The sequence below is a fragment of the Carassius auratus genome, chromosome 12 (assembly GCF_003368295.1).
Source record: "Carassius auratus strain Wakin chromosome 12, ASM336829v1, whole genome shotgun sequence".
Taxonomy (NCBI): domain Eukaryota; kingdom Metazoa; phylum Chordata; class Actinopteri; order Cypriniformes; family Cyprinidae; genus Carassius; species Carassius auratus.
This window is the reverse complement of record NC_039254.1, coordinates 9,259,152-9,273,298: the sequence shown is the minus strand read 5'-3', so window position 1 is coordinate 9,273,298 and position 14,147 is coordinate 9,259,152. Positions and strand designations below refer to the sequence as shown.

The 14,147-nt window shown below is 37.5% G+C and overlaps 2 protein-coding genes across 4 annotated transcripts; both read right to left on the bottom strand.

Moving 5' to 3' along the window:
- Positions 1-315: 315 nt before the first annotated feature.
- On the bottom strand, positions 316-3,996 carry LOC113111746 (forkhead box protein J1-B-like). Of its 2 annotated transcripts, XM_026276796.1 has the most exons (3): positions 3,635-3,996; positions 2,912-3,495; positions 316-1,708 (listed from the first exon to the last, which is right to left on the bottom strand). In XM_026276796.1, the coding sequence occupies exons 2-3, from the start codon at positions 3,458-3,460 to the stop codon at positions 926-928; spliced, it is 1,332 nt and encodes a 443-aa protein (XP_026132581.1). In that variant the 5' UTR covers positions 3,461-3,495; positions 3,635-3,996; the 3' UTR covers positions 316-925. The 2 variants fall into 2 exon arrangements, with proteins under 2 accessions (XP_026132581.1, XP_026132580.1); XM_026276795.1 differs by having other exon boundaries at positions 2,912-3,996.
- A 714-nt stretch (positions 3,997-4,710) lies between these two features.
- Positions 4,711-13,637, bottom strand: mgrn1a (mahogunin, ring finger 1a). 2 transcript variants are annotated; one of them, XM_026276793.1, is made up of 17 exons: positions 13,218-13,637; positions 12,722-12,840; positions 12,549-12,637; positions 12,292-12,438; positions 11,776-11,893; positions 11,551-11,617; positions 11,407-11,450; positions 10,664-10,711; positions 10,300-10,368; positions 9,998-10,157; positions 8,739-8,851; positions 8,168-8,373; positions 7,969-8,083; positions 7,256-7,301; positions 6,925-7,041; positions 5,887-5,929; positions 5,340-5,544 (listed from the first exon to the last, which is right to left on the bottom strand). In XM_026276793.1, the coding sequence occupies exons 1-16, from the start codon at positions 13,303-13,305 to the stop codon at positions 5,892-5,894; spliced, it is 1,584 nt and encodes a 527-aa protein (XP_026132578.1). In that variant the 5' UTR covers positions 13,306-13,637; the 3' UTR covers positions 5,340-5,544; positions 5,887-5,891. The 2 variants fall into 2 exon arrangements, with proteins under 2 accessions (XP_026132577.1, XP_026132578.1); XM_026276792.1 differs by lacking the exon at positions 5,887-5,929 and having other exon boundaries at positions 4,711-5,544; positions 13,218-13,636.
- Positions 13,638-14,147: the final 510 nt, after the last annotated feature.

The window sequence follows — 14,147 nt, the reverse complement described above, 5'->3', positions numbered from 1 at the left end:
GTGTGCTTTTGACATAATACTTTTTCAGTTTCTAAAAATTCAAAAAATCAAAAAGTGTATCAATCCTCAAAGGCAGAATTATAAATATGTTATTACCACAATGGCCACACATCATTTAAAACATTTAGGGAATGCTTATTCTAATAATGGCTTTAAACAAACAAAAAACTTGTATGTGGAATTTTGAGGAACATAATTTATATATATATATATATATATATATATATTTATTTATTTATTTATTTAATATATATACAAAGAACTCGTCACATGTAAAATTCAAAAGCAACAGACAGAAAAAAGTTATACAGATTGATCTTTTTATTCAAGTACAGAATATATTTTGTTTCACGTTGCATGTTTTAGTCCATTTCTCAAAGAATCAATACAAGTACACTTCTAGAACAGTCATTGCCTCGTAAGACCCCACTTTGCACTCTCATAGATTATCATAACAGAGAGAAAATAAATTATGAGGCTACAAACTGCGTTTCAAAGTGCTTGTGCGGGCTTATTTTGTCTCTGGAAATGATTTAGTGAAGCACTTTGGCTTGTTGCATCCCTTTTCCCTCAAATATATGATTTACATTAATTTTTTTTAGACTTATATAAAACATGACATTACCTAAAATATGAAGTAAACTAAAATGAATATATTAGAAGGAACAAAATGTCACTATCCCAAATAACTACACTTGTCTCTCATGTCAAGAAAAGAAAAGAACAAGAAAAGAATTCAAAGATCAAGGGTGATTATAAATGAATCAGTAAAGTTTCTTGCAAAATGCAAAAGAAGTACAAAGAATAATTATATATAACCTCTCACATCCTCAGTAATTCATTATGCTAATGTAGCAAAACAAAAGTCAATAGGTCTTCAGACGAGCAAAGACAGTGCATATGTATTCAGACGTGTTCACAGATATCACTCTGCTCTTTCCCAGAGTTGCATCTCAGAGAAGAATCCCTCACAAAGCCCATAGGCATGATCCAAGGTAAGAGGGATGGCTTGGACTTCCTCTTTAATCTCCCAAGGGTGCTGATGCTGGTGAACCTGATCTGTGAACATTCCCTCGTAATATTGCGGGTGGACCTGTACCTGCTGGTGTTGGTGAAAGTCCTCCTTGTTGTATCCCATCATGCCGTTCGCCTCTAGGTAAGCACAAGCCTGTTCGTCTTCATTGCTGTAGCCAGGCCCGTGCTGGTTCTGTGAAGATAGCTCCATCTCGCATCCCAACGAGCTCAGTGCTGTGTTGATATCCAAATCCTCAAACGTGCTGTCATTCCCACTCAGCACATCGTCAAAAACAGACGCCAGGTCAAAATCTCCTCTCAGTACGTCTGAAGTTTTGATGTCGGTGGTTAACAGAGGGCTCTTGGAGACCCTGGCCAGCTTGCTGCCTCGTTTGGGGAAGTCTTGCTTGCGTTTGCTTCCTGGGATCTGTCCTTGGAAGTGGCCGATTCCCATTTGTCGGCCGGTCTGGTTGCACTGAGAGCCGTACGAGGAGCTGGGAGAGGATAACATCTTGCTCTGCCTTTGGGTGTTGAAGTTTGTGGCAGGCATTCGCCGGCGTTTGAAAACGCCATTGACAAACATGTCAGCGTACTGCGGGTCGATTTGCCAAAAGCCTCCTTTTCCTGGTTCGTCTTTCTGCCGGGGGACTTTCATGAAGCACTTGTTCAGGGACAAGTTATGGCGGATCGAATTCTGAATGAAAAGGAGAAAAATCTGTTTATTTGAGAGTTAAGAACAAGAATAGCAGGGTTTTGATATTTATATTTTAATTGTAAAAAATGATTAGGCACATTTAATTGAGCCGTTTGAATGTAAAGCCAACATTATGGTTATTTTTAGAGTTTTAGACTTCCAGTGACAGAAGAAGACGGCACACATAAAGCTTCCTATTAAATCCCACTGTGCAATAGGTAGAGGTGTCCTATTTCATTGGCTCACTTTGTGTGTGACATAGAAGAATTGGGTAGGGGAATGTTGCACGTACAGGAGTAGATATGTGGTGGATATACTTGAGTTTCTCTAGCAATGCAACGCTCTTAGTTTCACATCATCAGTGGATCTCTCATTATGGATGGAGGCCTCAGGGAACCTAGTGCTCTTGGGTATAGAGGTCTCAGCTTCCATCATCAGTCACACTAAGTATACTGTAGATGAGTGCACAGGTCTGTTTTGGTAGTTCTGTATTGACAGACCATGGTTGATCCACACCAGAGTATCAATTTGATTCATGAATCTTATGAATTGGTCCTTCTTCGGTGAATCAGAAACATGTTTCGTCCGATTATCAAACAAATGACTGAAACTGTTCTTACGTGCAGATATACAAATATAGAAAGATTCACAAACGAATGACTCCTATGGGCCGGTTCTATTATAGTGAATCAGAAACATACAGAAATATAAATGTGTAGCAGTCTTTTGAGACGTTTTTTAATGAATCAAAAACCTTGAAAATGAATGCATTGAACTATATGTTATGATTTTTGTTGTTTGATTCAAAAAGTTTTAAAAGTAAACACTTCTTATAAGAGGTGCACAACTTTGTTATATCTGGTCTGAAAATTGAAATTGAAAATTAAAATCAGAAAAAAAAAAAAAAACGTATTCAGCAAGAGACTGAATAAGATCATTTTAATCAAAAGAATCGTATTTCTGTTTTCCCCGATAAAGTACTTAAAGAATCGTTAATAGGACCATTAAGAAACCTGAATCGTTAGGAAAAATCTCATAGGCACCTGTTGGTGGTCGGTGCACCTGTTGCACAAGAAAAAAAAATCTGTTTTTCTTTCTCTACTTCAAAGATCTAAAAATACAGAACCAATTGAAGAAAAAAAAAAAACATTAAAAAAAACAACAAGTGATTCTCAAAGATGTATAAATGATCGGTGGAGATACCTGCCAACTTGGCTCCGCGTATCTGTAGTAGCAGAAATTTTCCGTGATCCAGCTGTATATGGCTGACAGAGTGATTTTGGTTTTGTTGCTAGCTTGCATTGCCATGCAAATCAGAGTGGCATATGAATAGGGTGGCTTCACATGGCGGTTTGTTTTATAGTCTAATTCCTCAGATGCATTTGTTTGCGCCGTTATGTAGTGTCCCGCTTGCTGCGCGTTTGAATTCGCCAAACTGCTGCAGGACGTTGTGGGATTCCCAGGTGTTTGTGGCATCCCTGCGGCGGCGGTATCTCCAGCAGGTGGGCTGGAGGGTGAGTCGGTGCCCCCCAGCTGGTTTTTGTGGTAGAAGAGCTGTTGGGGATGGCAGCCGGAGCTGGGAGTCCGCTCAGGATTGGCACTGAGGATAGAGAAGTTCTGCAGCCAGTGCAGGCTGGTGAGACTGTCGTCAAAGTGAACAGAGCCGCTGACATTGTCCTGATCCTCCGGATGAAGCATCATCCATCTCTCTTTGAATCTATTCGCTATCTCTGGACTCATTAACACTGGCATCGTGAGCACGATTTAGTGTTTTTGAAGATACAGATCTGTAAAGTAGACTGCGTCGCTTGAAATTTCAAAAATAACGGTTGATAACAATTTAACAGCAAAACTGTATTTTATAAGCGTGTAATCCACCATAAGGTTAGGCAAATGAAATCCCTCTAATTAAATCCCTAACGTTACCTGCGAAATGAAAACACAAGAGCTCGTCGGTAACGGTGAATTTGTCTCAGTCCGTTAACGTTAGATTGAGCAGCCTGCCTCAGTGCAACAAGTGCAGCAGATAAACGTGCGCATCCACAAACTCAGACATTTCCTGATATCTACTGCGTAAAAGTATCATTCCAATCCTGTCTTCAAGTAAGTCATGTAGAAAGAAATGAGATGTAGGCTTTGCACTTCGCCGTTTTGCCTGTTTCTTAATAGCCCTTTAAATGTTGACGCTCTCTGATTGGCTGCGAGCTCCATAGTTGAACATGTCATCGTCCCTCGCGAGGAGTGTACTCAACCACACGTCCGCGCGAAATGTGACAGGTGCTAATTTTCTTGCAATTTAAATGGAATAAATTATTTATTATATTTCTAAAATTGACACATATAATCTGATTCAAATGCAGCCTATGAACTGCATTATTATTATTTTTGCGTTTTACCTATTATTATTATGATTAACATCCGCAGCAGCATCGTTATAATTTTTAAAATTACTTCTCCACATCGATTTTCCTTTTAAATTTGCTACATGGCAGGAGTGAGTCGTTAGAAAGTTGTTGGTATAAGCTCTGCGCGCGCGCCAGGAGTTAAGAAAAGGCGCACAAATTAAAATAGTGACGTGCATGTAGTGCAATAAAAGGAGCGCGCCTCTCATCCCGCCTGAGGAGATCTCTCTGCCTCTCAAAGCATTGGATTACACACCACATTGTCAAACATACAGCCGTTAGTCTGAGTAAACCCACTAAAATTAGTCTGTATTTGAGTTCAGATATTTTAGTCGTCTGACTAAAGTTGAGCCCATTTCTAAAGGAGTGAACACACTGCCACCATCTGGCTAAATATGTTCTCTACACTAAGCTCAGCCTTCTGTATGTGCATTATAATGATAATGAAGATTTTAAAAATGTTTTGTGAAAGAAGCATAACCAAGATTACATGAAATATCTATAAAGTAGCTACTGGAATAAGGGTTAATGCTGGAACAGCAGGATCATTCATAACTAATGTAATGCAATTTATGGCTTAAAAACACACACACAGTGACTCATATCTATGCACAACACTTTATGATAAAACAATTTGACTACATACAAACATACATAACTTTTAAAGGTGCTTGACCTAGATAAGCAGCAGTGAATTCACTAAAAAGCATCAGATATGTGACTGTAAATCATGGCAGATCCCTCTATAAACTACTCATTAAAGCTTCAAGAAGTGCTACAGCTTCCCACTTTGTCTATTTCAACGGGAGGACGAAGGGACAGCCACACAGCACTATAAGGCACAAAACAAATATATAAGATACAGACGTAGATGACTACTTCAACCGGATAACTGATTATACTATGAGTCCGTATCATACTGCAATCTGATGCATTTAGTGTTCATTTGCTGATTATTTAAAAAGAAAAAAAAAGGTACAAAGTCATATATCACCATGAAGCTGCATTCTTCAAAGAGACTGAGCATCCATTAAAATAATTTGAGTCATTCAACATTTCTGAACTCTCAAAGCAAAAGCTATGACCGTCTTATAAATGACAATTCGTTTTCTTATTTTTCTTTTAGGTTTTTTTTTATCTTTTGTATTGTGTTTCTATTACACGGTGAAATGTCTTGGACTCTTCACTACACAGCTTTGATTGTTGTACTCAAGAAGTAATTTTCTTAATTGAGACCTGGAAGTATTCATGAGCAACAGTGTGCTGGAATGGGAATAAGTTTGGGTCAGCGGGTTGATGAATCTGGCACAGCAGGGGGTGTTTATGAAGGGAGCCGCTCATCTTCCATGTGCAGGGTGCTGGGGAGGCAGAGCAGGGGCTGACTGGAGCTGCTGGTGCTCTGACTCTTCAGGCTTTCTATGGACTCCGATGAACCTGAGGAAAGATGAAAACAAGTGGAGTGAGAATGGTGGAGAATATTCACTTCAGGTTTGGACCGGTTTAACTGAATTCATTTTTCTCATGATCTTATGGGGCTTATGGTTAAAATTAGTTTTGCAGGCCAGTTGGGATTACATATGAATTTTCTTTAAATACAACTGTTTTAAAATGCTGGACCAGATTGTGAAGTATCTATCATGGACAGACAGTAATGTGTAATGTAATGTGTTTGCATGTGACTTATAAATAACTCATGAACTGACTCTTACAAAGCGACTGGTAGAAAAATAGAAAACCAGTAAATAGAAAGAAATATTCATGACATTGGTGACCTACCAGAGTCAACATTCCTCTACAGCAGTGGACCATGACTCAGACGCTTTGTGTGTTAAGAGCAAGCCGAGTTAGAGTAAGAAAGAGAGAGAGTTAGGAGACAGCACAGCATTAGACATGTATTACACACACACACACACACACACAGCCAGCGTGGAAGTACATCCCTGCCACATAAGGGGGGAAAATATCATGCTTTGGTAAATCATAAATCTAAATTATGACATTGTAAATCATAATTCTGAAAGTTTTTCTGAAAATTGAGATTGACAAAAGTACATTTTCGATATAATGACCTAGTATTTTATACATTTGAATTATAGTAATGATAATCTGATAATTAGGACTGTTTGTGTTATAATTATGATTTGATAAAGCTTTAAAAAAAATGTTTTTGTTCTTATGTGGTGAAAATGGACTACAATAAAAAAATTTTAATTTAACATCTGATTTAATTACTAGTTACATTTAAATACTATAATAAACTTCTTCAAAATATAAATGCTGTGTACTGTGTTAATAAATTATATTTACTTACAAAATTTGCATAATAAAATAAAAAATAACATTTAATCGAATCACATTTGTAAAAAACATTTTCAAAGAATGTTTTAAAATAAAATTAACTAATAGAAATATACAATTTCAGATTTCATGGTTTTACATCAAGAATGATAATCAAATTATCAGAAAATGTTTACACCCCTTTTAAGAATGTTTCTTTCTAGTGTATACATGGCATATAAAATATACTGCAAGAGAACAGAAAAATGCTTTTAAAGACTGAAAAAAAGTATTTTAAACAGAAGCTTTACTTGGTAGAAATTGCTGAGCAAGGAAGCAGTAATAACAGAGAAGGTTCAGCAAAGCATCAGTTCTGCCAAACATGCTGAAAAATTTGCTTGCTCCAACTTTGCTCTTTTGCATTTTCTCAAAGTCAACAGTACGAAGGTTTATCAGGGCGTAAAAGACACCCTACCCTCGAAAAAGGACTCAAAGGAACTATTCCTACATAGTCAGGATTGTGTGGTAGTGACTCACCAGGCAGGGCCAGGTCTGCCGAGGGGTCACTTTCTGTCCGGCTCAGGCTGCTGCGCTCGCTGTGGCTGTCCTGTAGGATTTCACTCACAGACACACCCAGAGATCTGCTCTCCGAACCTGCCAACGTGACACGATTAACACGGTACTGACACACAACCAAAGCCGGAGAGGATGGCAAGCCAGTCAGAATGTTCATTTTATATACATATATTATATCAAAAAGTTATATATATTACACAAGATCTATTTTTAACTGCTGCTGCCATATTATTTGCAACACTGACTTGATACGCTTCATCTTAATGTTGATTTGCACATCAAATTTTCTAACCTGAATTTGGGAAGCCAGGTTTGGTGGACACACCCTCTACTGTGGCCTGTTGGGAAATAAACTAGAATGAGCCTGTCTGTTTTTTGTTTTTTTTGTCAGGTTGTGGGAAATGATAAGCAGACATAACAGTGTAGGTCGTTTACTAGTTTGCATTTTTTTATCAGTCACATGCAATCAGGTAAAACCCACAGATCTAGGCAAACTAACCCATTGAGTTACAGTCAGCTCATCCATGCCATGAGTCACACACAAGTTTCCAAGAAATACATTTGTAAAGAAACTATTGTACACTGTTATTTATACCACAGGCACTTCATAAAACACAGTAGTTCCTGCTTCCTTTAAGTCCACTGTTAATCCACTGTTAATCCATCTGTTGGTTAAACTTGATTTCAAGGTGACGTTGTTACAGTGTTATTACACAGTACAGTATAACATTAATAAACTATTACTACTAAATAACATACTATAGGGCATAATGAAGTAAAAATCTGCAAGAAAGTGGACCTCGAGGGCCACAGTTCAGAACCTCTTCTACAAGGTTAAGGTTTGGTTTAAGGTTAGTTGCTTGTAATTATATATGATTTAATGTTATTACTATACTATACTATACTATACTATACTGTTATGACTACATAAGTACATGTAGCATGTAACTACGTCACCTTAAAATAAAGTGCATCATTTCAGGGAAGAACTTGATAGTGGCTGACCTCAGTGGGACTGAGACTACAGGGCAGAACAGACTGAGGCTGGGCATCAGAGAGCTCCGACATCCTCTCCTCATCTTCCTCCTCCTGTATTGGGGACGATGGAGAACGTGTAGACCTGGAAACATGACATACATCACTGGAAAATGAAAACCCTTATTTGAGCATTTTCAGATTTAGTATTTTCACATTACGTACTTACCCATCTGGAGACTTGCTACCCTTGCCCTTCATTGATGTGGTATCTGTGTTCTGCTGCCGTCCGGTCAGGGGATCCCCCATCTCCCCAGAAAACTGGATCTCCTCATAGAGAGGTGCTGATGGGATTGAAGGGGACACTGGTTGCACCCCATTCAGGGCTTCCAGCAGTGAGATGGGCTCATAACCAGGAGGGATGTTGTCAGCATTCTGAGATCCAACAGGAAAAAAAAAAGTGTGTTGTTGGTAAACTTCTGATTTAGAGGTCTTATATGTTGAAAGTTATGTTGTTTGACATACACATTTTAAAACACATTCAAACAGAAAACTTATTTTAAATTGTAATATTTTTTTAGAATACTGTTTTTAAAATAAATTAAAACAAACATATTTGGATGTTTGAAATGAGGAGTTTAAGCGGCACTGAAAACCTGAACTACCATTCATAACTGTACTGGAGTCAAATGAGAAGCATGATTGCACTGGACAAAATCAATACTACTGTAGCAACACAGTGGAAACGGGATTGATGATTTATTAATGAATTAGAGTACAGGATGAAACATGTACTTTACCGAATGTTCAGTATGGTCAGAGCTCTGGGAAAGCACTGGGCTAAAGGAAACGGGTGAGAGAGTGGCAGCTGTTTTCTTCCTCACGGCTCGAATCTGGAGCAGGGCTCTGAATGCTGGGGCAGAGAAAGGAGAAAGAAAGGTTGGCTGGGGAAAAGGGATACAGACAAGTGCTCTCTGCATAAACAAACACAGGTGCTGCATCTAACACTGCAGATTAAGTTACCAGATTCATTTGGCTACAAAACAGGAAGTAAATATTTGCACAACTGGTCTTACTGTCGAAGCAAAATCAGTGTACATTCTCTCAGTGAAGAAGATCTATAGGGCAGAAACACTTAATACAAGTAGCCTACACAAAAGCCTGGCCAACTAAACTGCAGTCCGGTGTAGTTTCTTATTAGCACGTTTCTCCTTCAAGGAACGAAAAATCACTAAAACATTTACCATAAAACATAGGCCACCCAAGAATTGATTTGGAGAAATTTTGCATTACATCACTTGCAATGAATCTTCTGCAGCGAATGGGTGCGGTCAGAATAAGAGTTTAAACAGCTGATAAAACTGTCACACACCTCCAGTCCATCAATTAATGTCTTGTTTAATATCATTAAGATATACCAACTTTCAATTCTGGCCAAAAATACCAGTCCATAATCCATAAAAATGCTGAGAAATGACTCCCTCTCACATCACAATCCACCAACATTCATCTTAATGATGGATTTATTACAAACTCTCATTCTGGCAGGACTTATTCACTGCAAAGGATCTACTGATAAGAAAGCCATGTAATGCTAAAAACTCATCTAAATTTTGGTTGAACTATTCCTTTAATTACACAGCAAGGGAATGTATCATTTTCAGAAAGGTTTCTCAGAAGAAAAAAAACTGAAACATGTTTTATAACACAAATACAAAATCCATGAAAAATTAGCTGGTGTCTATTACTCCACATGAATTGCCTAAAGATTATTACATGACATCCCCAGCAGATGGCACTATTGTTCAACAGTCACCTGATCTGCACTGCATAAGTGATCAGTAATGCACTAGTGACTATTCATCACTAAGAACAATTAAAAAGGGTAATAAACGCACAATGGTAAATCAGTACATATTGGATAAAAAAAAAACATCACTCAGCCTTTTATCTTTATGGCCATACCCACTTCAAAGGTTTGGCTCATTTAGCCGAACAAATCTGAATAATAATGGGGGAACAATCCGGAGAGCTCAGGCGTTGATTAATGAGTACTTACGCAGTCTGCAGATAGGGCAGTTGTTGGCCTGGTAACGCAGTGTGTCAGCACAGGCATTGCACAGACACAGGTGCCTGCAAGGGAGAATGAGTGTGTCACGCAGGTCTGATAAACAAACCACACACTCGCTGCTGTTGTCACTGTTCTCATCCTCTGTGGACTGGAGAGAGAAGACAAAACAAAACACTGTCAAATACAACATGAAACCAGAGACAGAAAAAGGCTGGATGGATATTGTGTTACTAGTTGTGCACGTCACATCTCATCTGCCCTAAATTCTCTGGTGTAGCGACATGATTTACCTTGGTCTCCTGATTGTTCCGGTTTTCAATGCCGTAAATCTCCTGCAGCAGATAGCTCACACGGTCCACCTAAAGGATGAGCATGTGATACGGAAATGCGGATTACTGGCATGGGAAACATCACAGAACAGATCAAAATGCTCATTATCTTTTTCATGAAGTGACATGGCCTGATTACTGCTTCCACACATGTGGAGTGGATAAGCGTGCACAAGTGTCAAAAGATCAAAGCGTTGAATCTGTCTGTTTAATGAGGGATCCAATTAAGAAACACAATCATCCAGCCACAATCACAGATATACTGTTGCTTCAAAAACCAAACATCAGACCCTTACATTTAATAATGAGCCACAACAATACTTACTATTTGCTTCTGTTTCAAAGGTTTAACTGAGAAACTGCCATCAACGTGCTGTAAGGGAATATATATAGTATTAATATTATAAAACAACTTGGTAAAGAAAATGTTTGAGAAAATCTGAGAATAGGACAGATCAGATGCATACTTGGAAAAAGGCCAGTGAAGATATATCTCTGTATTTCTATTCTTAACATTAGCACAGCTTGAACAATACGGTTTTATTTCTCCTCTACTTCTTGAAGGCAACGTTTAACATCATAGTTATACCAGACAGGTGATTAGAATGAATAGAAAAGCTTTTATGTAATTTGTTTAAAGCAGTTCCTAAATCAATGCAAACAGATCAAAGCATTACTTTTAAACATCTCTTGATATATTAGTCTGATTGTGCTGTGTTAATAAAAATGTATGATGCTTTTCATGATAATTCTGTGGGAATTTTTGTTCTTTTGAATAAAGCTAAATGATGTTAATTCTGTCTATTTTCTACACTGACTAAAACAATGTTCAGGGTTCTAACCATTTTTGACCATATCTTATAAGAGCCTGAAATATCACAATTTTAAAACGGCAAACCCACATTCAGGGTTTTACAAGATCATGTGAACCATGAATCTCAAACTATCGTGACTCTATAAAATCCAGCCTGGTTAATGACTTACTCAAACATGACAAAACATGATGGACTGCTTGCAAGCTTTCAGCTGACATTCTAGAGCATAAAACAAATCACAAGAAATACACACCCTTTCAAAAGCTGCCAAGAGAACATGCGCATGCCCGGTGACGTCTGTAACACAAAACACAGTGTTTTGTGAAACAACAGTAATGTAATGCTTTTACATAATTCTTCCCGATTATATTTTTTATGATCAAAATTGTTCACCAACCATCTCCATCATCCACTATTGCTTGGACCACCAAAGGGAAAACGCCTTTGTCCAGATCAAAATTCAGCTGAAATATTACAGAAATATTTCAATGTTTATTTCTAAAAATACACGACACCCAACTATTCACAATTATTTTTAAAAACATTATTATTCACAGCACAAAGGTCTTGATGAGACGATGCAAATGAGCCTCTAAAGAAAGGTAATCTCAGATAATCATACCTCTTCTGGTTTCCATTTGGTGAAATCGATCTTGAATGATGGCAGAGAAAATTGCTGATTTATCCCTCTCTTATAATGGACCGTCTCAGACACCATTGCAGGGCTCTTGGGGCTGTATCTTTAAAAAGAAAATTGTAGTGGTTATCACCAACACATCACATCTCAGCATACCTGAGGGCGTCAATTACTAATAATGTGCATTAAAAACACAGTGACCTTTGTAAAAGGGATTAATTTTTATATCTGCTTTTAGACCGAGGGCTAAATGTACCACTGTTTCCAAGGAAAGAATTAAGTTGCCAGAAGAGATGTTGTCTAGATGCCAGTGGGTTATGTTTCTTTGGACTCAAATGGCACAAGTGAGGCTATCAATCACAAGAAACTTCTAATTATCTTCCAATCCTTTTCCTCTAAAAGAAATTCACTTAGTTAAAAACGCATACACCACAAGCGCAGTGATTTAGTACCATTCAACTACATAAACTTTACCTAATTTGCTACTCAGTAGAAACTTACATTGCCATCCCATTGGCAAACTCCTCAAAGGCCTGACAGTATAATGTAATAGCCACTCTGGCATCAGTATCAAAGCAGAATTCAATACTGTACAGAATCCTGGGATCTCCTGTATCCTCCAGTGTGCTGTCACAATCATCCTTATACCTGCAAAAAAAAAAATAGAAAAACAAAAGTTTATTTCTTATTTCGGCATTTATTCCACATTGTGGTATCATCATCAGCCCCTTCAAGCCATGAAAATATTCACAATATACCTGACAAGTCGTAAAGTATCCTTCCTGATGTTCACCAAACTCCTCAGCGTCTTCACAGGCTCATTTGGTGCTGGGGTCACATAGGGAAACTGTGGGAAATAGGACCAAAACGTATGTGTGAGAATGACAGTATTAAACTCTTTAAGGTTTTTAAGGTTGTTTCTTTTGGTCACCTGCACAGGTCTGTTGCCTAAGAAATTCAAATCCATATTTTCTCCAAAAAGATATCCCTCTGGATGGGGTGTGTCGAACTTTTCCCCTCCCATGAAAAAATGACTTGTGAAATAATTTCCTGCAATAAAGACATTAGATCGATTATTATCTGGGATTCATGTAGTCATTATACAAAGTTAACCCAGGGTGTTGTTTAAAAGCATTCATGAGTACATCAAATTAGTATATATTTTCGGCATCTATATCTATATATGCTATATATTTTCTAGTTATCTAGTCAATATATATCAAGTATTTTCTAGTATATATAAGTACATTTAAAAAGCAGAAGCATGAGAAATTCTGTGGATAAATGTTTATTTTACTAACAGAAAGTAAGAAACATAAATAATATGTGACAATCCATGAGTGACGCCAAAAATAGTAAAAATACACTACATTAGACTCCGTAATGAGGCTAACGTTTATTAACACTTTACTTGGATGACATTTTACCTGATTTGGGAGGGTATCTGTACGCCGAATTGGCTTGAATATCGATGTCTTCAACTCCAGCAATCCTCCTGCTCAGTATTGAACCCATGTTTACGTGTAAATGGCTGTTGAAGACCGATATATGTGGATAAAGGAAGATTTGTTTGGACAGTTAGCTGGATACGGTTTGCTTCCTCCGCTATGGATACATTCCCATCTCTCGCGACAAAAAGAATTGCGAACAAAAGGAATTAACTATTGTATCTACGTTTTAACTCTTCCAAAAAACAAAGTGACTTATGTAAAATCGGTTAACTCGTGAGTAGATGCCAAATAAACGAGGTTTGACCGTTAAACAAAATAACAACAAAAACAAGACTATTGGAAAAGACTCTCTTCTGAGGAACCCGTACTCTCGCGAGATGGGATTTTCGGAGAGCAAAGGATATTGGGATATGTTGTTCTACCTTAGGTCGGAGTCTCAGCTGACGTAAACCACACCATAAAAAGCTTAAAAGAAACATTAATTTCTGCACTAAAATTATTTTTAATCAATTATCATGGACATACAATTAGTTATGTTTATGATTTACAAGGTGAATAAATTCCCGTATTGATTATAAAAATGATATTGTTTGAAATCTAATATTATAACAAACAAATTCATATCATATATGGATCGAGCACGACAAAATAATTACATATTGTTACTATATATTGTTATTGTTACGAATACTGTTATTCCGTATATGTGTTTAAGACGTGATGCTTTTTTGTAGTCAAATCATAATTTCACCAAGCGCAGTAACGCAGTTATTAAAAGTGAAAGAAACGTAATGTAAAACTTGTCGTCATATGCTTATAATTACTACAAAGGACTGCGCTAAAGTACATCAGGGGGTATTATGTTAAGATGCTAGTGATTTATAATTGGTGTTGGAAGATTTGTTT

Bases quoted from the DNA above. Each gene is read 5' to 3' on its own strand.
- LOC113111746 (XM_026276795.1), bottom strand. From the start codon at position 3,460: ATGCCAGTGTTAATGAGTCCAGAGATAGCGAATAGATTCAAAGAGAGA. The intron at 1,709-2,911 runs GTATCTCCACCG...CTTTTCATTCAG, and splicing joins ACGCGGAGCCAAGTTGGCAG to AATTCGATCCGCCATAACTT.
- mgrn1a (XM_026276792.1), bottom strand. From the start codon at position 13,305: ATGGGTTCAATACTGAGCAGGAGGATTGCTGGAGTTGAAGACATCGAT. The intron at 10,712-11,406 runs GTGTGTATTTCT...ATTCCCTTACAG, and splicing joins TCTTGGCAGCTTTTGAAAGG to CACGTTGATGGCAGTTTCTC. The intron at 7,042-7,255 runs GTTAGAAAATTT...TCACGTTGGCAG, and splicing joins ACCTGGCTTCCCAAATTCAG to GTTCGGAGAGCAGATCTCTG.